Here is a 22,174-nt window from a genome sequence, read left to right on the forward strand (position 1 = left end):
ATTGAACAAACAAAGTTGGAACTGACAAGATGACAAATGAACAACTTCGTTCGGATTCAGGTCGATGTTTTCCATTCGTCATCTTGTTAGTCTAAACTTTGTTTACCTAATTTGGGGTACCCTACTTTTGACGAATATAAGTAGATCCTTCTCAAATTTGGGTTGCTTAGAAATAACGTGTGTATGTACCGTATCGACCCCGCCTTTTACGCAAAGATTAACATGACCCAAATTTGAGTTTAGTTCACTCATAATCGCCAAAAGTGCTGGAACTCAGCGATGAGTAAAACTTGTCTCATGTTTTCCCAGGTTTTTCCAGGATTTTCCAGGGAAAAATTCCCGAATATGAGAAAAGTAAAGATTGCATTCACTCAGTCTATTGGTACTTGGTATTGGTACATCCCAGACTGAATAAAATTTTCGTCAATTTCCTCATTTTCCGGCAGATTTTTTTAATTTTCCACAGAAAACCATGAGACAAATTTACTCATCGCTGAGTTCCTGCACTTTTGGCGATTATGAGTGAACTAAACTCAAATTTGGGTCGTTCTAATTGTGTACGAGATTTTTCAGTGGAGTGAAAGGATCAAAAACGATCCGGTATGTTTCACGAAATTCAACATCAACATTAAAACAAATTTTGTTTATGGCATTTTCCTATAGGAGTCAACAGCTGCAGAGTCATCGTCAACGCGAATGGTTTCACCAATACCAAAACAAAGTTATCATATAAAGTTCGTAGGCCATAATTAGGAACACGTCTCAAAATTATGTCCTTAAGGTTCGGTCCATAGTTATAAAGCGCTATAAGCGTGAAATCGTCTTAATTTTGTAATAAGAATCAAACGTGTGATCTTGATTTATTAGGCTTATTATGATACAAAAAGGTAAGTCTATTCAATTCATGCAGAATTTTTGAAGACCCCCGAAGCGTAGATTTTCGTTTGTGAAATAATACGACAAAATCATGGCGCCTAGAAATCGAAAATTAAGATAATTTCACTAAACTTTTTATTTGAAAAAGAGCAATAAATGCTCAAAATTTGTCCCAAAAATAGGCTATTGATTTACGGATTAGAGTTTTGCAGCAGATGTGGTATTAGTTTTCCATAATTATTGTGTATTATTGGTGAATCAATGAGTTATTTGCTTGATAGGCCGTAGCCCTATACATATATATGTATTATTAACGAACTGCATTTGTGGCTTATTACACGATGCAGACAATTGCAAAGTTCAATCTCAAAAATTGTAACCATCGAGATATTGCAGAAAAGCCGGTTCAAAGTCATGTCCATCATCATCCTCGCGATGATCGGCAATTTTTTTGTTTGCTCAATCTCTACAATTCTCGCATCCACGGCCGCACTTAAATTTGAGTTGCAACCGAGCATTTCCCCGCATGCACCAACCATCATCAGAGTGGAGTCATAAAAATGAGCTATTAAGTCGAGTTTGGGTAGCGAACACGTCGTGTGTCGTCGTCATCGTCGTGAAGCACAAAAAATACTAAATGTGCAGCATTTGAATGCCATATGTGAGTAGTACTCTACTGCACAAAAATTCTCGTGTGTCTCGTGTCCGACAAGGGAATCCCGCTGCTGCGGCGGTTCCTCCCCAACTCCTTCAATCCGTGCCACATGCTCGGTGTTTCTGTTGTTCTTCCCTTCACGCCGCTTGATCGGCTGACATCCGATCCGACTCGTAAATCGTTGTTACTGCTGCAGTGTTCCGAGTAAGGGAGATTAGTACAACAACGGCACAGTTCATTAGTGTTTGTCATCGGAGTAAAACTGAATGGCAGCAGCAGTTGTAGAATTATGTACCGTGTGATATCAAGCTGAGAGTATAATAAAGTATGTAAAACCGAAAGTCTGCCAGGGTCAGTGGGTTTTCGTGTCAATGTCTACCAGATTGGGCCGTCCCATACCGTCGGCGTCGTCGTCGTCGGTGGCGTCCAGTAGGCTGCAAGGGTGGTACAACCTTTCGAGATCCTTCTGAGGCATACACACCTTCGTCGGTGGGAAGACTCGGGTCGTAAATTGATGTGGATTTCTGATTGTAGCAATCGAGAGTTTCTCGGAATTTCAGTTGATTTGGGTCGATACTCAAAAATACGTTGCAATCGCGTGATGAAATTCCAAGCAAATTTGAACAGTGAGTTCCATCCGCGTAAAGAATGCCATCCCACACAAGAAAGAAATGAAGAATATCGCTTGAGGGAGAGATAGTCGCGCATCGTTGAAGTCTGTGAATGCTCTTTCTATGAACGCTGATGATGATGGGGGAGAAGTGCGCCACCGCGAGAATGCGCAACCAGATGAGAATAATGCGCGAGTAAAAGCACACACAAATACACATACACGCACGCCAGAAGACGCAGTAATAACTAAGATGAAGAAGAAAAAGAAGAAGTAGAAGTAAAACAAGCAAATGAAAAAAAAAACGAAAATAAAATGATTGCCGTCCTTGGCCCACTAACATACTTATACCGCCACCGCGCTGTACCTCCGTCCCGACCTCAGCCTTACCATGTGGCAGCGATGGTGGAGCTGAGCTGAGTGTTGGCTGAGACGACTTGAGCTGCTCACAGCTAGGCCAGGCAAAGAATCGAGGTGGGTGGATGGATGGATGGAGAAGAAGCCTGTTCGACCACTCTCGCTCTTTCTTGCATATTCATTCACACACCCCGTTCGCTTTTGGACATCTACCTATAGGTAGGTAGAGTTGAGCTGCGTGTGATGTGGTGGACAGCACACGCAAAAAGAACAAAAATGTTTGGAGATCTATGCTCTGAATTGAAATATGAATAGATACCTACTAAGGGATGAATAACGATGCTAATGCCGCGGGTAGGAGGATGTGGTTCTTGGAGATGCATGATGTCGGGGACTGGATGGATTTTTTCTTATCTTTGAATGTTATACTATGGATTGACGTCATTACGCACTTTTTCTATTCCAACAACGAACTACAGCTGAAATTCAGAGCTATGTTGTTAACGATCAATTACAAGAAAATGTTAAACATATACCGTGATGCATCGAAATCCAGTCACTTAGTCAACACATGGGGAAGAGGGAGAAAACTCAAAACTGATATCATATTCCTCGAAAAATTTGATTTCTTTAACAACAACAATCATAATATGGTATTCATTTAATAACATTTCTATGTTTACTGTTATAACTTTTTCTTAATTAGTAATTCATAAAAGTATGTTGATTTGATGGGGCCTCCCTTAGATCAGTCGATAAAGGCGCAGCCATAAAGCAAGGCAATGCTGACGGCGGCTGGGTTCGATTACCGGTCCGGTGTGGGTATTTTTCGGGTTGGCAAATATTTCGTTTTCCCTGGGCATACAATTATACCGATGCAAAAATGTTAGAAGCCGGCGTAAAGTCACAGTAAGATCAAAATAAAGCAAAACATAATAACAAAATATCACTTTTGAACTATTTTTTTTTTCTGGTGATTTTGAACAAGTATTTCCAATTATAGAAACATATTTTCATGTTAGTAAACCTGTTTTATGAAATATCAAATTCTGACATCTGACATCTGACATTCGACATCAAGCATCAAGGCATCAATGGCATCCCTCGCTGGAAGTCTTGGGTTTTAATCTCATCCCTGGAAAAGTCACAAAGGACTACAAAATTGGTTAAAGTGACTACAGACTAACCTCCATATTTCAATGTGCTAAATTTAAATTTCTTTAAATGAATTTTAGCTCTTGGTACAATCATTCGTCTCAACTTTTACATATTACTATCTCTCTCTATGTTGATGGGCACAAGAAACCAAAGGAGCAATTCCCTACGAATTCGCAAATCGGTTTATTTTTGTTTTCTTTTTATCTGGTTGAAAATTTGCAGAAACGTTCCTTATGACCGACAATGCAATTTTGCATCTTCATATCGCCATTTTGAATCCAGCCTTATTTTTGAAAAGGACATATAGAAAATTATCAAGCTTATCTTCAGAAAATTTTTACTCGAAAACTGTTTGCCCGATCGGTTAGGTGTCTTCGGCAATATTGCAGATACTGGATGAGAATGTTTTAAAAAAATATGCACTCTAAAAAAATTGCCCAACTTTTTTTTACAATTTCAAATAAAATCTTAAAAACAATTTTTCTCAAAAAATGGTTTTGTTTTTTTTTTTTTATTTACTGATATGTTTTAGGGGACAAAAAATGCCATATATTGCACTATAGTTCAAGATGGAGAAATGATGGACAAACAAATTGTAATGTTTTTCAAAACTCAAGGTTTTGGGAAAATATCCAAAACTTGGTCCAATTACTGTTTCGAGTTTTTGTAATGAAAGAACATCAAATTTACAATAAAAAACAGCAGGGTAAAATTTGACTAAGTTTTCGAGATGTAGCAGTTTGAAAATACATTTTTTTTTAAATTTTGGAAGTTTTTGGTCATGTCTAATTATATTCCGCTTCTTTACAGTTCCGACAATATTTTTTTAGGAAAAATCAGAATCTACATTAAAAATGCAAATTTTACATTTTATAAATATCTACTTTCAAACCGCTACATCTCGAAAACGGTGCGACTTAGCAAAAGGTGCTTTTTTATTGTAAATTTAGTGTACTTTCATTGTATAAAGTCGAAAAAGTAATTGGACCAAATTTTGGATATTTTTCCAAAAACTAGAGTTTTTTTTTAAATCATAACTTTTTTGTCCATCACTTCTCCATCTTGACCTAAAGTGCAATTGATGGCATTTTTTGTCCCCTAAAACATTTTAACAAATAAAAAAAATACAAAAATGCTTTCTTAAGAAAAAATGTTTTCAAGATTTTATTTGAAATTGAAAAAAAAGTTGGGTAATTGTTTTTAGATTGCATTTTTTTTTCAAATAGTCTCATCCATTGTCTGCAATATTGCGCAAGACAAAAAACCGATCGGGCAAACAGTTTTCGAGTAAAATTTTTCTGAAGATAAGCTTGATATTTTTCTATATGCCCTTTTCAAAAAGTAAGGCTGGATTCAAAATGGTGATATGAAGATGCAAAATTGCATTGTCGGTCATAAGGAACGTTTCTACAAAATTTCAACCTAATCAAAAAAATACAAAAAATAAACCGGTTTGCGAATTCGTAGGGAATTACTCAAGGGTTAAATACTAGTGTAGCACTGTTTTTGAGAAAAAGTTTGAGAAATGATTTTTGTTTAGTTACAATATGAGTATATCTCGTTTAAAGTGACTAACCAGCCACTGCACACTGAATTTACAAAACCGCGACTAAATTCAATATCTCGGCTGTCAAACGGTTTCAGTCAACATGTTATAGGGGAAATGACGGCTTCGGCATGACAGACTATTTTCGGCAACTCAAATTGAAACACTATTTTCACTGGATTTTCTTACGAAAACACTTCGCTGAATGCATGCAAACGATTCTTTATGCTTTCAGCTTCAATTTGTCTATATTTTTACCACTGAGAAAAAGCAATCTAGCAGGGTTTTCTTGAAATGAAACACACGCAATACAAATTGTAGCTGATTTCGAGTTGCCGATAATAGAACAGCAGATTTACATGCAGTTCAAATGGAACGGTTGCCGAAGAAAAACTGGTTGCCGACAATACTCGCTCTCACTAGAGAAGATTGGAGCTTTGTAAAAGCGTTTCAAAACAGTTTTTGACAATTCTTTCGACTGAAATTGTTAGAGCAGCTGGCAGCAAAAGATTGTAAACAAACCAATACTGCATATGTGTGCGTTCCATAGAGAAAAAGGCTATAGAAAGAAGGTCGCTGCTTAGGTTGCCGAGAATACGTAAATTCCCCTACATATTCTCAAAGGAAAAACTCTGCTGAATTGATTGGTGGTGGTCTCATTGGCCGGAAACTTTTGCGTACCGAGATAAAGGGCCGGGATCAACCCGAGGTCCCGGTAAAGTAGGTAATTCCACTATTTATCGTAATAATTTTACACTTTACTTAACAAATATTACTGGAATTTGATAGTACTAAGTATATATGGTGTAAAGACACCATATACGCCCTCAGAAAAACTCTACTGGCCTAAAGGAGGATTCGGAACGACCAATAAAGTGGCAACATTATAAAAATTGTCCGATGCCTCCGGTAAAATGTGTAACGGCAAATTGTCAATACCCAGCAATTTATCGATAGATTTTAAACCTATTGAAAAGCAATAATTTTTAAAGGCTATAGTTTCAAGTTGTCGATAATAAATTGACCATACATTGATCCGACATCGGCCGACATGTCTGTTCGGGATCATTTTTCTGGGTTTCTTCCATACTCCACTGTCGTATATCAATTGTATATAATGCAAGGGGCTGCTAAGCCAGCATTTTTTCTGTTGTCTGCTATTTTTCACTCACACACTTACAACCAACGCAAAACAAACACATGCGATGTAAGCGGCAGCTGTAAAATATGCAATAATATGCTATGTTGCCAATACACTTCGAATTCAGATCTGAACGTACGGTAGCAAGCGTTAGTAAAGCACACAAAGCAACAGTCAATTCAGGTATAAAACAACTGTCACGAGACGGCTGTACTATTTGGAAGCCTGGTCCAAATACTCGAAGCTACGGGCTACAATCTATTATCAGATCAGTGCCGGTGGTGTAGTGTTAAGCGTGATTACCTCTCACACCAGTAGGCTTGAGTTCAATCCCAAGCGGCACGCGTTGCCCGCACAGTTCGAAAAAGTAGTGTAAATTTCTCTTCAATATGATGCACATAAATGGAGCTTCACATATCATGTGTTTACATTATATATCATGTAAAGTTCTGACACATTTCTTGCAATGTAGCCAATATTGTATACAAAAGCCCATCTTTGTAAACAACATTGTTTACAAGTTGCTCGGTTGCGTGAAATGAAGTAAAAGTCTACGTGAATGAATGTTTACATCACAATTAAAATTCAGAATTTTTATCTGTGCGCGGCTATGAGACCTTCCCTAGGGAGGATCAATTTTCCCAAATAGGAGAAGGAAGCTGACTGGCCGACTTAAATACGTCCACTGTACTTCACGTGACACGTTGGCGGGGGGCATACGGGCTGGAGTAGTTTGTGCCTCTACGAGCCACATGGCCATGGACAACACAAACGGATAACATGCATGTTTTTAGTACTCACGACCTAGGATTTTCTGCTTCATTGGTGAGGAGATCGGCAGTGGTACCGAAGCTACGTTGCGCACTACTTCGGTCCGGAAACTATCATCGATGTGATGAACGGCTGTCTCGGGTGTCTCCTAAACCGATTCGCGGGCTTACGCGTGGAGCGTGGACATACGCTTTTTGTCCGGATGCTGCTGCTTCGTCCGGATGCTGATCCGCCGAAATAGAAGAATGCACGTTGATCCGGTTGCGGTTAACCGATACAGCGATGGTTTGCCTGCCTGACAAAGGCGCGAAATGAGTGAATGCGTCCTACTTCCGGCCACGTGTACCCCGGGATACTTTTTAGCTGATAGGTGGGGTCAAAAGTGGTCGTAACGGAAAAGGTGGTGTGCCGGCAATTGGCTTGCGCAGCCACAACCCTATTTAGTTTCAGGAAGACCAATGCACGCATGGGGAGACTCACAATCACGCCCTCAAGGTTATCTTAACCAGTAGATTTACCTGCATACGTTAACTTCTACACTCGCTACCGCCAAACTTCTTACAAAAATTATTGATTTGTACCTAACTAAGGGAAAGGAAAATTAATTTATGCTGATGTCCTATTAGGATTTCATGTCGTGATCGCGTACGATAGGACCCCACTGCGTTGTGATCAGTAAAAGATTGAATTAAAAGACGTCCGAATATTCTACCGAACAGCCGTGGTGGTGGTTTAAAGATGATTGAATATATTTCACACACGATACAATAAACGTACAAACACAATAAGGTAAAGCAGGCATTAAAATGTTAACAATAGCAGTGCTGTAAATTCTCAAAATCAATTTAATATTTTTGATGAAAATGAAAAAAAAAACAGCTATCCGCTATCAAAGGGGACCTCCGTCAAATTGGTGATAGGGTTTTTGATCTAATTTCCGTCCTACTAAGCACAACCCGCGCTTTACCTCTCTTTTCTGTACGAGTTTAAACAAAAAATTGAATATTTCTATCAAAGATGACTTGCAAATTTATTCCCCTTTACATACGTACCGTTGGATTTGATAAAGAGTCACAAATTGTTGAGATATTGTCTAAAATCTAACACTGCTTCTTGATTCTAAATTCGTTCTACGAGTTTCAATTCCGTCTTAACGCATTGAAACGCCATTAGATTTTCTTCGTCCTACGGATAAACGTAGAAAAAGGGGATTCGCTAGGAGCGCTTCTTTTGTTTTGAGAACAATGAGCGTAAATATTCATATAATGCGCTCTAACAGGATTTATGTTGTAGCTAATGAACTAACGCATCGGAACAAACCTATTATTGATTTGTGCACGGTGAAATCATTGATATTATTGATCTTTTCTGATCGATAGAACGGAAATGGGCGATTACGACGAAGTAGCGCTCTACCCTATCAGTTGTTTAGTCATTTGACGAAGGCATGGATCATTCTCATTTGAGAAACGCTTGATATCATTCAATTGAGTGTAAGCAACACATAAACGGAGCTCTGATCGACATTCCGACGAAACAGATAAGCCAACCCGACACCAACCTGACTTCTACCACACCCCAACCCGATGTTTACCCGACATTGACCCGGCATAAAAACAAAATTGACCCGACAACAACACGACATTGGGTTTACATGGACCTTAAATTTGCCTTACATTTATCCGACATCGGGACTTGCCTGTTCGGGACCATTTTGCTGGGTTTCTTCCATACTCCACTGTCGTATATCAAATGATAGTGAGTGACTCAATTGACAGTGACGATGAGCTTCGAATGAGAAAGGGGTTCTCAAATTATGGTTATGTGAGAATGCGTTTTCACAGAATTTATTGAATGGTTGTATTGGTTCATCTTCAATCAAATGATATGAAAATTCACAGCACTGAACAATAGTACGAATAGGGAAGGGGCGCGTTGCCCAAACATGTCGCTTTACACCTTTTAAATCACACCGCGGCACGGATGCATGTAACGTAGGGAACTCATTCGAATGGTTTTATGGCTATTGTAACGCTTTACCTGTAACTCTCCCTTGGCGGTGAATACATTTAGGCTTAAATTTTAAAGACAAGCTTTCATGCTATAAATAATGTAACGCGATTACACACAAAACTAAGAATAATGCATTGGAAAACTAACTATATTTATAGTTGATAATATTCAATGATGTTTAAAAAATAATAAAACGTACTTGTTACAAAGGTACACAAGGATTAATACCGCCTCTGAATGGCTGTTTTTCAACGATTGACCATGAGAGATGCAGTGCGGTGACGGGAAAGTGCTCTTGATCTCTCTCGATGAATGTTTACAACTGCAACGAAAGATAAAAAGTGGGGCTTGGGAAGGGACAACGATGAGAGGAAAGAAACTAAAATTGATAAACGAACAGACAAAATACACTCTCAAACGTTAGTAATTTTAAACGTCAATGTTGATGATCGAGGAAACCAATTGCCATTTAGAAGATATTTGCTTGTTACCACAGAAGGCCACAGTGTGCACTAGTCACTTACATTTTGTGCAGTTCATTACCTTTGGTATAAACAAGGGCACAGGTAATTGGATCATTCCAATAGTGACGTAATCTGGTAGTACTGACTAGGCAAACATTTCAAATGAGTTTATAAAAACAAAATCAAGCATGATATGCACGCGTGATCTTGAGAGCGTATGAGAGCGAAAAATATAAATTTGCTAATGATTATGCCATGACTGGTCATATTGTTTGTAGTTTCCGTCGATGCCGCGTATTAATGGCTACAAAAACTCGGCTCGGTGGCCTTAGGGCGACCGTTTTTGTTTACTGAGCAGAAAACCATGACTTTTATCTCATGCCCTTTCACATTCAAAATTCGTTAGCAGCTTTGTTTCTTTTCTCGAACTGTAATTACTGTAATTCAGCGTACTGTTTGCCAAAACGAATCTTGCTGCATATCCAACACTTTTATCCAACATCCCAGTGATTTCTCGTGGAAGTGCAGAGGACTCATCGGCTTCCAACGAAGCGAATATCACGTCAACCCAATCCTTCCTTGACCTGCATTCGGACGTTGCCGACGCTGGTATTGCATAATTGAAGATCACCAGTTTTTACACATTGAGGATGATTGCTAGTCTTTGTGTAATTACAGCTGATATGGCAATAACAGAGTAGGATCCGAGGGAGGGCCATCATGCTCATGTTCATCCTCTTGAACCTTGAGAACTAGGGCCTTAGTTATTTACAATCTCTGGTAGAAGGTCGTCTCACAACTGGTCGACTATGCGATGAATTCTCTTAAAACTCGTCTGAGAACTTCTTTGGAAATGTCCACTCAAAATTCAATTACCTTCACATTTTTCGCGGGTCCTGAAATATTCTTCACAATCGTCAGGGAGTTTTCCACAGAACTACTAAACAATTCTAATCTGAGCTCACACAATGACGTTCGAGTTCTAGTTAAAACTCTTTTAAAATTCTTCCGAAAACTCCCTTGGAAAAGTTCTCTGAACTATCCCTTCCCGAGGAAGAACCGATAACTAACTGAAAACATATGAATATTTTAATTGAGAACGATACCTTATTTTGGTATGCTTGAGGTATAAAATTTTGTTTTGATATTAGTTAGTTATCAAAATAGGTTTTAAAATATAAAATAAATACCAAACTAACAGACATTTTAAATAAAAAAATATATTGAGATACACCGAGACTAGTTGAAACGCGTGGTCAAGGGGGGAGTATTGCGTGAAAACCCAAAGCTAGATAGCTTAAAAAAAATATAACTCAAATCCGAAAAAAATCACATTGCTATTTTTTTTATATGTTTTGGAAAAAAATCCTAAATTTTCAAGGAAGAATATAAAAACATAGAGCGTCTTCTGTCTACAAACCATGTAATCCATAAAAAAAACCAACGCAATCAATGTTAATCAATACAAGATCCCAATTTTTTTCGTGTTATTTTTTTTCTAAATTCTAATAACCTTTTTTTTTAATGTTTGATCTCTGAAATCGCAAAAGTTATAAATTAAAAAAAAAGTATTTTTGAAAAACAAAAATCGAATTTTTAACCACCCTAGCATGTAAATGGTCACCCTAACGACAAAATTAAAAAAAATAGTGGTCCAATATTTTACGATATATCGTTTTTCTATGGGCTGTATAATAAAAATCTAAAAATCTATGCAGGGGAAATGGCTCTAATGTTGGTTTATGGATCTAAGATTGGGCCCATAAGTAAAAATCTGCTATTTATCAATTTTATCTAGATGAACGCTTCATTGGGACGGTACTAATGAATATTTTTGGTCGCTATTGAAAATTTAGTCGATTGCTGAATTTATGTATGAGCCCAAATTAGGGGCATTTAGGCCGACATTAAATCCATTTCCCCTCATTCTTATCCAAACTTCGAAATAATTAGGGGGAAATCCAATTGTAATTCCCAACAACTCGAACTTTCTAACGAAACAATAGTTGAAGATTTATTCAAGAATCTCGAGAAAAGAATGTTTCATTAAGGCTAATCCTTAACATTTTGCGAACTTTTGCTTCAAATTTGCGATTGATGGTCGTCTTGGAGCTACTCGATTAAGTGATTATTTAAAAAAAAATCAAACCAAAAACCACCGAGAAAAATATTGCCAAACTTAACATATTTCTAGAATCTCCGAAAGCAAACATCCAATAAAGATTCTATTGGGTTCATATACGAACAAAATGGAACGTGTTGCACTCCAAAAGGTTCGGTATTTTCCGAGAAAAGTGTTTTAGTATTACAGTTTGATCGAAAAATTTACCTGATACAAAACTCAACTTCTATAGGGGTAAGAATCAAACAATAAGAAGCCGGTTGAACTTGAATCAGTTCAACCATCTACACTGAGGCAAATAATCTTAAGAAATCCATAAGAACCGCTTATTATTTTTCGCCAAAAAGATGTATTAGATTTTATTTTTCTCTACAACTTTGTCTCAGACGTCATTTCGATCAGAAGTGAAGTTTTTGTGCTACAATTTAATGAAAAATACAATATCGCCATTTAAAAAAAAAATAATATATCCAAAATGGTCGAATTGTTGAAAAAATGTAAATTATTGCCCATTACACACAATTATGCAAATTTTTATGCAAATCGAGGAAGGTCAAGTTTTTCCCATTCGTCATTTGGCATGGAGCTGCTCATTATGGAAACCATAAGGTAGATCTATGAAACATAATTCATAAGCCAAAACAATGAAATTTATAAGTCAGCTTATCAATCTTAAAAAGCATTGCTGTTTTCGGGAAAATTTGTTCGAGTAAATGTGGCCTTCCAGGTAGCTGATAAATTAATTAAGAATTTTATTACAACGTGGCGCTGGTGTTCATGTGATTTTCTATTTTATGCTATATCTCGTGATCCTACCCATCTAGGAACTATTCAGAAGAGTCAGGCCTTTCAGATGGTGAGCAAATAAATTTGAAATTATGTCACTACGCGGCATTAGCATGTATGTGACGTTCCTGTACAGTATACCATGATGAGATATGGTGTTTGTTTGCGTGGGAAAGCTAAGAGTTTCGACAATCTGACGTTTGAATCTTGGTTTTCAAAAGCAGGTACGTTCTTTTAAAAAATCATCCATTCAATAATTCCTGGGATGCCAGGAATGTTTAATATGAATATCTGAAATTAGATTAGGGGCTGTTCATTATCTACGTAGACATTTTTTTGGGAATCTTGACCCCCCTCCCCCTGCGTAGACAATTGTACATACACATTTTTTTTAAAATTTGTATGGCCGTGGATAATTCTCAACACCTCCCCCCTAAACTTTCAACGTAGTTTATGAACAGCCCCTTAAATTTTGGAAATGTGATCTACTGAAATCCATGGCCTCAATTGTAATCAATTAATTCAAATACAAATGAGTGCTAAAACTTTACCGCCATCCGACTAAACACACACACACACACACACACATAGCATCGTACTCACTAGCAAACGTCAGCATTTCGTCTGAACAGCGCGCGTGAGCTAGCTTCAGCACTTGTGCGTACAAATCATTATGATGATGTTACATTTCAAAAGAAAGTGAAAACGGTGTCACTGCCAACAGGTTAGTGGGCCAGCACAAGCGGTGAGTTTTTCTATAGTCATTTACGGTTTGGCGGTGACTGGGGGTGGTGCTGCAGGTTTAGTCAGTAACGATTACGTCGTCGTCTTCGTCAACGTCAACCCGCGTCAACCTTTCCCAACCTACGCGGGTTTAGGGTACAGTGGAAATATGTAGTTATGGCTTGGAATGATGCCGGCGGAAGTGGCGGGCGATTGGTGGGTGGATTTTTGGTCGATCCAACATGGAAAGATGCTACCCAGTACCTAATAATAAGCATACTGATATACCTACGGTGTGGTGCGTCCATTAACATACGACTGTCAAATGACTGGTAATAGAGATACGACTCTCACTTTCGACTGGTGGTTTCCCTCGAGCAGGAAATAGGTAGGTACTCAAAGGCGGGCAGTCAAGGGGAAGAGAATCGTTTGCTCCTCGTAAGTCCACACCATATAGGAACGCGGCGATTGTTTTATGGGTGACCCGAAAATATTAACGACTTGTGTGCCGAAAAGCTGGGGCCGCATTTTAATGGATCGCTTTTCACTTTCTGTATCACTTGACGAATCGTTATATAATTTGACGAACTCATAAATGTATTTATGTCAAAGTGTATGCTCCGCCAGCAGTGTGAGCACGCGTGTCGGGCGGGAGACGCGACATAAAGCTGAACAAACAATCGATAAATGGTACAATTCAGGTGAACGGGAAATTAAGTGTCCGAGTTGTTACGTTCGCTGGGTTGCGATAGTGATTCGAATTTTAATTTGCTTATTAATTTGGGTAAAGTTTTGTTCCATTGGTGGCACCAGGTGATCAAGATTATGTCAAGATTATCACATTCTGAAATCTGGAACCTACATCATTGGATTGGAGCCAAAAATGGGGTGCGTTTTCGACGGTAATTCAAGATTCCATCGTCGGACAAGCCCTCTCTGTAACCATATGCCATAGAATAGATACCACACAGCTGCGTCGTGAGACTTGACCTAGCTTCCACATTCGTGTGTAATTTACGCACTGCAATCACCGTCCCATAAATACACACCTACTTTCGATGGTTGCAGGCAGCCAGTAAGTCGATTCGGTGGGAAGAATAAGACGTAAAAAATTGGAACAGGCTCTAAAAGACGACGATGACAACGGCGACAAAAGTTGTCACGATCGAGAAAATGGACGAAAATTGAATTGGACACTCCTACCCATAGGAGTGCGGTATCGGCGGAACAGCAAGGCTTGATTGTAGATTTTTTTCTATTACGAGTTTCACACTTTCGCTTTAGCACGAAAGTTGCGATCGTTTGCTATTGTAGATTCAGTTATTGGTGCGAATTTAGAAACAAGAACTCATTGATTACTGACATGAAATTAATATCAACATTTTGATTATCAAATCCTGTCTGATGGACTTGATTTAGGACTTCGCTGTGAAATAGCATTGCTTCTAAATTTTTAATAAAGATTTGGTCCTTCTTGATTTTGTGCTAACTCATACGTTTTAAGCATGGTTTTTGGTTCTTTTCATTTAGGCCGGAACAAATTAATATTTTTATTTTTATTTTTATTACTCGATTGAAATATGCCAAGGAGGGAGAATATATAAAAAAGAAAAATATATTGAAACATGAAATTTAAAGGTAGACCAAAAAGTATTTCAACCAATATAAATTATTCCTTGGCGTGGGATCTTCTAGCATATTTATCAACCGTGGATTGTGGCGGCTTCGAAGAATTATAAGGGCTGCTGCAATTAAATGAATGCTGAATTAAAGGCATTGCTGAAAGGCTGCTGAATTGAAAAAAAAAACATCATGAAAAAACAAAATGACACCAATTAAGGGAAAACAGACGTCTATAAGAGGCTTCATATCCCGAGCAGGAGAAAATAACGTATGAATACCAATTCCAGGTATGGAAATAGAATAACTGGCAACCTAAACATGGCATTGATGAGCATGGCATAAGAGGTAAAATGCCAGCATAAACAATGTTCTACGAATATCGAAATAATACATAATTTAGTTATTATAAAAACTGACGGATAACAAACGCCTTTTTTGATGTCAAAATACCGTAATATATTATTGGTGGTAGCATTGGTACTCAGTGCGGAAAACAAGATCTATTGAAAGCAAATCAAGGAAAAAATCCCTCTTTAATTTTTTAAGCCAAATTTCCGAAGGAAGGCGTGATCAGAGATGTTATACTTCAGAACATCCTGGCGGCGCCAACAGGGAAATAATGGACACTTAAATCGATCAAATCTTGACACAAACTTTCTAAAATCAAACAAATTTCTTCAAAAAGTCTAAGTTCAGTTTAATATTGAATGCTGCTACTGAATTTTCATAATCTATTATAATAATAGGTCTTATACACAAACACATGCCGAGCAAAGTGGCGTCATTCATTTGGCTTTAAATCGAACCCACCAAAATCACCGTCCAAGTTGAAATCGAAAATGTCACCAGCCATGTGCCTTCGTGCCGTCTGGTGGCAGGTCTTTCCAAAATATTACATAAAACCCGTCCAGCACCAAAATCACCCATCACCAACACTAACAGAGACGCCACATCGCATCCAGCGCACGATGATCGACGACCAGACAGTCGAATCGATCTACTCGCTGGATTGTATGGGACATATGGCCAACATAGAGACTATCCATCTCATACCTATATCAGTATCGAATGACTCTCGGATCACACGCTTGCCGAATTAAAAGAGAGGTTTCACTTTCGTTTCGGCCCCGACACAATCGATTGTGTGACTTGCCATCCAGCGACCTCGCTCTGTGCAAAAGCTTGCGCTTGGGCTTGCTGCAAACAAAGACGGGAAAAGTGAAACTTTTCCAGGGGAGGAGAAGGGTAGATGTGAGTGCGAGTGTGTGTGTGTGTGTGTGGTTTCATTTTCGGTGGAACCGAAAACTTTTAAACAGTAAAATAAACACACGTTGAGCCTCCATGCCTTTTTTGCCGTTGCTGTCGCTTGCTTCGGCGATCGTGATCGGTGGCATGTCGTTGCGTCGTCGTTTTGGGGTCGGACTACTGTCGTGGACTGGTGCGGTAAGTGACGTGATCACCGATGATGACACATTTTTGGCAGCGTTTTGGGGCTGGTTGGTATGATCTTCTTGTAGCAGCATGACGAAATCTGGAACCCAGCTTAGTCAAGTGTTTCGTCAGTTTGAGCAATACTATATTGATAAGCGATTGATCATGAAAAACAGCCAACACTTGTTGAGTGGGGTAAGAAAAACACGCTCTTTGGATTGCTAGCATAGGCGTCAAGCTAGAGGGGGACATTGCACGCTTGACGACCCAATCGTTTTCGATTGGGGTAAAGTATCTTTATGTCAGCCTGTCTGTGGAAGCTACTTTCCAAACGTTAAATATAAATCCAACCGTCAATTCAAACTCAATGTTTGAACATTTTCACGAATCTATGACAAAAGGTTGACACGACGGAAGGTCGAAACCCTAGTAGCACGCTTGTCACATACCGGTTGTAGAAACTTCTTCACGATTTATTTCATTCATAAACAAGTTGCTGCAACTTTTCTTAAAGGAAGTGTGCTACTCGGGAAGACAAAGGGTCGAAATACAAAAAATCGATACACAAAAGGTCGATAGACCAAAGATCGATTGACATTTTTTGAACATTTTCACGAATCTATGACAAAAAGTTGCCAGGACAGAAGGTCGAAAGGACAGAAGGTTGAAAGACAAAAGGTGGAAAGACAAAACATCTATAGACAAAAGTTGGATAGACCAAAGATCGATGGAAAAAAGGTAGATAGTCAAAAGGTCTGTGGACAAATGATCCATTGACAAAAGGTTGATAACCAAAAGGTCGATACACAAAAGGTCGAAAGACAAAAGGCCGTTAGACAAAAGGTCGATAGACAAAAGGTCGTTAGACAAAAGGTCGATAGGCAAATGGTCGATAGACAAAAGGTCGTTAGACAAAATGTCAATAGACAAAAGATCGAAAGGACAAAAGTTCGAAAGGACAGATGGTGGATAGACAAAAGGTCCAAAGGACAAAAGGTTCAAATTAGAAAATGTCGAAAGATCGAAAGGACAAAACGTTCAACGGATAAATGATCAAAATCTTATGACTATTTTTTTTTAGATAACCATATTTTAAAGAACGAGCAGCTATTTAAACAGGAAATATAATGAATCCTGATGAATGTGGGCGTCTTAGTGGAATACCTGTATAATGAGAGAGAGAAGGATTTGTATTTTCCATTTAATTCCACTACTTTATTTGCTTATCCTTGACAGATACGCGTATTTCGTCTACAATGTGCAGACTTCTTCAGTGTCTTGTACTAATACTCGACTCAAATATAATATAAAATCATTTTTTTCAGTTTCAGAATATTTACTCTGCTTTAGACCATTCAACGGCGCCGGTGGTGTAGTGGTAAGCGTGATTACCTCTCACCCCAGCAGGCCTGGGTTCAATCCCAGTCGGCGCCGCCGGGATGTTCTGAGGCATAACATCTCTGATCACGCCTTCCTTCGGATGGGAAGTAAAGCCGTTGGTCCCCGGTTCATGAGTTGATGGGTCGATAGGTAGGGTCCAGGTGTGGGAGCTGTCTTCCTGGCACGTCGGTAGCATTGGTGCTCAGCACGGAAAACAAGATCGACGGAAAAAACAAAACCAAAGGAAAAAAAAAAAAAAAAAATTAGACCATTCGACCTTTGGTCCTTTCAATATTAGCTTGAGTTTATGCGCCGATTAAAAAAAGCATGCTATATTTTTCTGTTTCATTTGTATAACTTTTTTTTAGGGGCTTTCTAGCACAATACATTTTTGAGCAAAGTTGTTAGGCACTTCCTGAACTATACTTTAACGTATTTATTGTGGTTCCTAGTAATAAAGATGCAAAAAAGTAGGTTTTCCCGTACTAATTTCCATACAAATTTCAAATGCAATGCGGAAAGCCGGGTTACAACCAATCGTCCCCAAATTTTGCACACTTGTTTGGGACCCCAAATGGAACCAAAAAACATTGTTTTGAAAAAATGATAATGATGATTCATGCTAATATATATATATAATAGCTGAGTGTGCCCGGACTTGCTCGTGTTTCAATATTAGCTTGAATTTATGCGCCGATTAAAAAAAGCATACTTTATTGTACGTAGGCCCCCACCTCTAAGAGGCTACCCCCTATAACCATCTCCTTATACCTACACATGTCGAATTTGGTTCCATTTGCTTGATTAGTTTTCGAGTTATGCAGGCCCCAAAAACCCCTGCATACAAATTGTCATGCCGATCGGGTCAGACAGACCAGACAGACCAGACAGACCAGACAGACCAGACAGACCAGACAGACCAGACAGACCAGACAGACAGACAGAAAGACAGACAGACAGACCCCAAGGGTGCAAGTTGCGTGGCGATGCTGTGACACAGCACGTCTGCACCCTTGGGGTTCTGTCAGTTAAAAATCTTTATAATTTTCTGAAGCGGCAAAATTTTGAAAGGTTTTTAAAATTTAAATTTTTTCATGATCCGAAAATTTGAATTTTTGAGGTACTAGAATCTTGAATTCTATGTCTAGAATCGTAATAAAAGGTCAGTTCCAATACTTGATTTTCTGTAAGATTATGTACAACAAAAATACTAAGTATGTTACCGTACATTCTGCAGCATACGATTTTCTTACAGCAATTTACAGAAAGCTGCAGCAACGTACAGCAAAGCAAACAAGCAAATACGGGAACAGACCTAAATTTTATCAGCTCAAGATCTGCATTTTTTTTTATTCTGGGATTGTTTACCCTTCTTACAAAGAAGGGTATGGGAAAATGGATGTAATGTCAGCCTAAATGCCCCTAATTTGGGCCCATACATAAATTCAAAAATCGGTTAAATTTTCAATAGCGACCAAAAATATTTATTACATACATACATACATACATTTATTTGTACAACATTACATTTAAGATAAGACATAATCAACAATAGTACGCCACAATACTCGGTTTGCGGCTGCCGCTCTCCATCCTCGGTCATGCCTAATGCTCGCTAGATCACGCTCTACCTGTTCCGCCCATCGTGCTCTCTGCACTCCACGCCTTCTTGTGCCAACCGGATCAGTAGTGAACACCAAATTTGCAGGGTTGTTGTCCGGCATTCTTGCAACATGCCCTGCCCACCGCATCCTTCCGGCTTTGACCACCTTCTGGATGCTGGGTTCGCCGTAGAGTGCAGCGAGCTCATGGTTCATTCTTCGCCGCCACTCACCGTTCTCCTGCACACCGCCGAAGATCGTCCTTAGCACACGTCGCTCGAAAATTCCGAGTGAACCTTTTTTGACCGTAGTTTCTTCTGGAGCCCGTAGTAGGGACGACTTCCACTGATGATGCGCCTTCATGTTTCACGACTCACATTGTTGTCAGCCGTCATTAAGGATCCAAGGTAAACGAATTCCTCCACTACCTCGAAAGTATCCCCGTCTATCGTGACATTACTTCCTAGACGAATCCTGTCATGTTCGGTTCCGCCTACTAGCATGTACTTTGTTTGTGACGCACTCACTACCAGTCCGACCTTTGCTGCTTCGTGTTTCAGGCGGGTGTATAGTTCTGCCACCGTTCAAAATGTTCTTGCGATAATGTCCATGTCGTCCGCAAAGCACACAAATTGACCGGATTTCGTGAAAATCGTACCCCGGCTGTTGAGCCCGGATCGTCGCATTACACCTTCTAGAGCAATGTTTAAGAGTAGGCATGAGAGTCCGTCACCTTGTCACAGTCCCCGGCGAGATTCGAATGAACTGGATAATTCACCCGAAACCCTTACGCAGTTTTGCACACCGTCCATCGTTGCTTTGATCAGTCTGATCAGCTTCCCAGGAAAGCCGTTCTCGTCCATGATTTTCCATAGCTCTGTGCGGTCGATACTGTCGTATGCCGCCGTAAAGTCGATGAACAAATGATGCGTTGGGACCTGGTATTCACGGCATTTCTGGATGATTTGCCGTACGGTGAAGATCTGGTCCGTTGTCGATCGGCCGTCGATGAAGCCGGCTTGATAACTTTCCACGGACTCGGTCATTTTAGGTGATAGACGACGGAAGATGATCTGGGATAGCACTTTGTAGGCGGTATTCAAAATGGTGATCGCTCTGAAGTTCTCACGTTCCAAATGGTCGCCATTCTTGTAAATGGGGCAGATTACCCCCTCCTTCCACTCCTCCGGTAGCTGTTCTGTTTCCCAGATCCTGACTATCATCCGGTGCAGGCAGGTGGCCAACTTTTCTGGGCCCATCTTGATGAGTTCGGCTGCGATACCATCCTTACCAGCTGCTTTGTTGTTTTTGAGCTGCTGAATGGCATCCTTAACTTCCCTCAGCGTGGGAGTTGGGTCAGTTCTGTCCTCTGCTGCACTGACGTAGTCGTTTCCTCCATTGCGCTGGTCTCCCGTGCCTACGTTCTCCTCGCCATTCAGGTGCGCATCGAAGTGCTGCTTCCACCTTTCAATCACCTCACGTCCGTCCGTCAAGAGGCTCCCGTCCTTATCCTTGCACATTTCGGCTCGCGGCACGAAGCCGTTGCGGGATGCGTTGAGCTTCTGGTAGAACTTCCGTGTTTCTTGGGAACGGCACAGCAGTTCCATTTCCTCGCACTCCACTTCTTCCAAGCGGCGTTTTTCCTCCCGAAAGATGCGGGTCTGCTGTTTCCGCTTCTGTTTATACCGTTCCACGTTCTGTCGGGTTCCATGCTGCAGCATTACCGCCCGCGCTGCGATCTTCTCCTCCAAAATTGCTCTGCACTCCTCGTCGAACCATTCATTCCGTCGACTTCTTTCCACGTACCCGATGGTGCTCTCGGCTGCGTCGGTGATGGCTGCTTTTACTGTACTCCAGCAGTCCTCTAGAGGGGGCACATTGAGCTCGCCCTCCTCTGGCAACGCTGCCTCGAGATTCTGCGCGTATGCTAAGGCGACATCCGGTTGCTTCAGTCGCTCTAGATAGTACCGTGGCGGGCGTCGGTACCGTACATTGTTGATGACGGAAAGTTTTGGGCGCAGTTTGACCATCACCAGGTAGTGGTCAGAGTCGATGTTAGCGCCACGATAGGTTCTGACGTCGATAATGTCGGAGAAGTGCCGTCCATCAATCAGCGCGTAGTCGATTTCCGATTCCGTCTGCTGTGGTGATCTCCAGGTGTAACGATAGGGGAGGTGGTGTTGGAAGAAGGTGCTACGTATGGCCATGTTCTTGGAGGTGGCGAAATCGATGAGTCGTAGGCCGTTCCCGTTCGTCAGCTGGTGGGCGCTGAACTTTCCAATCGTCGGTCTGAATTCCTCCTCCTGGCCTAACTGAGCGTTTAGGTCTCCTATGATGATCTTGACGTCGTGGCTTGGGCAGCGGTCGTACTCGCGGTCGAGCTGCGCGTAAAATGCGTCCTTGTCATCATCAGTGCTTCCGGAGTGAAGGCTGTGCACGTTGATTATGCTAAAGTTGAATAATCGGTCCTTGATCCTCAACCTGCACATTCTTTCGTCGATCGGCCACCAACCGATCACGCGCTTCTGCATTTCGCCCATCACGATGAAAGCTGTGCCCAGCTCGTGTGTGTTGCCGCAACTCTGGTAGATGGTATGATTACCTCTGAACGTTCGCACCATGGATCCTGTCCAAAACACCTCCTGCAGCGCTACGATGCCGAATCCGCGGTCCTTCAGTAGATTGGCGAGTATTCGGGTGCTCCCGATGAAATTGATAGATCGACAGTTCCACGTGCCGAGTTTCCAATCGCAAATCCTATTTCGTCGCTGGGGTCGTTGCCGTTGGTCTCGGTTCGTATTCCTCTGTTGCTGATTTTCCGTTGCAATGCTTTTTTTACGGCTGGGACTGACAACAACCCCCTAACTTTCCGGAGGACCAGGGTTCACAGTTGTGCTTAGAGTCCTTCACTGGCACT

General features: G+C 40.4%; 2 protein-coding genes across 2 annotated transcripts in view; one reads left to right on the plus strand and one right to left on the minus strand.

The window, feature by feature from the left end:
* The window catches only part of ftz-f1 (ftz transcription factor 1), a 524,702-nt gene that overhangs the window by 103,531 nt on the left and 398,997 nt on the right, over positions 1-22,174 (plus strand). The window lies entirely within an intron of this gene.
* On the minus strand, positions 19,683-21,564 carry LOC135702277 (uncharacterized). The gene is made up of 2 exons (XM_065223306.1): positions 19,999-21,564; positions 19,683-19,920 (listed from the first exon to the last, which is right to left on the minus strand). Exons 1-2 carry the CDS (start codon positions 21,462-21,464, stop codon positions 19,842-19,844), a joined length of 1,545 nt encoding a protein of 514 aa, XP_065079378.1. The 5' UTR covers positions 21,465-21,564; the 3' UTR covers positions 19,683-19,841.

Source organism: Ochlerotatus camptorhynchus, unplaced genomic scaffold (assembly GCF_037179485.1).
Source record: "Ochlerotatus camptorhynchus isolate MF236.1 unplaced genomic scaffold, CSIRO-AGI_Acam_v1.1 ptg000190l, whole genome shotgun sequence".
Classification (NCBI taxonomy): domain Eukaryota; kingdom Metazoa; phylum Arthropoda; class Insecta; order Diptera; family Culicidae; genus Ochlerotatus; species Ochlerotatus camptorhynchus.

What these genes read in the sequence shown, in the direction of transcription:
- LOC135702277 (XM_065223306.1), bottom strand. Translation starts at nt 21,464, where the DNA reads ATGGCCATACGTAGCACCTTCTTCCAACACCACCTCCCCTATCGTTAC. An exon ending in TTCGAATCTCGCCGGGGACT is followed by an intron (nt 19,921 to 19,998) that starts GTGACAAGGTGA and finishes CGGGCTCAACAG; the next exon opens with CCGGGGTACGATTTTCACGA.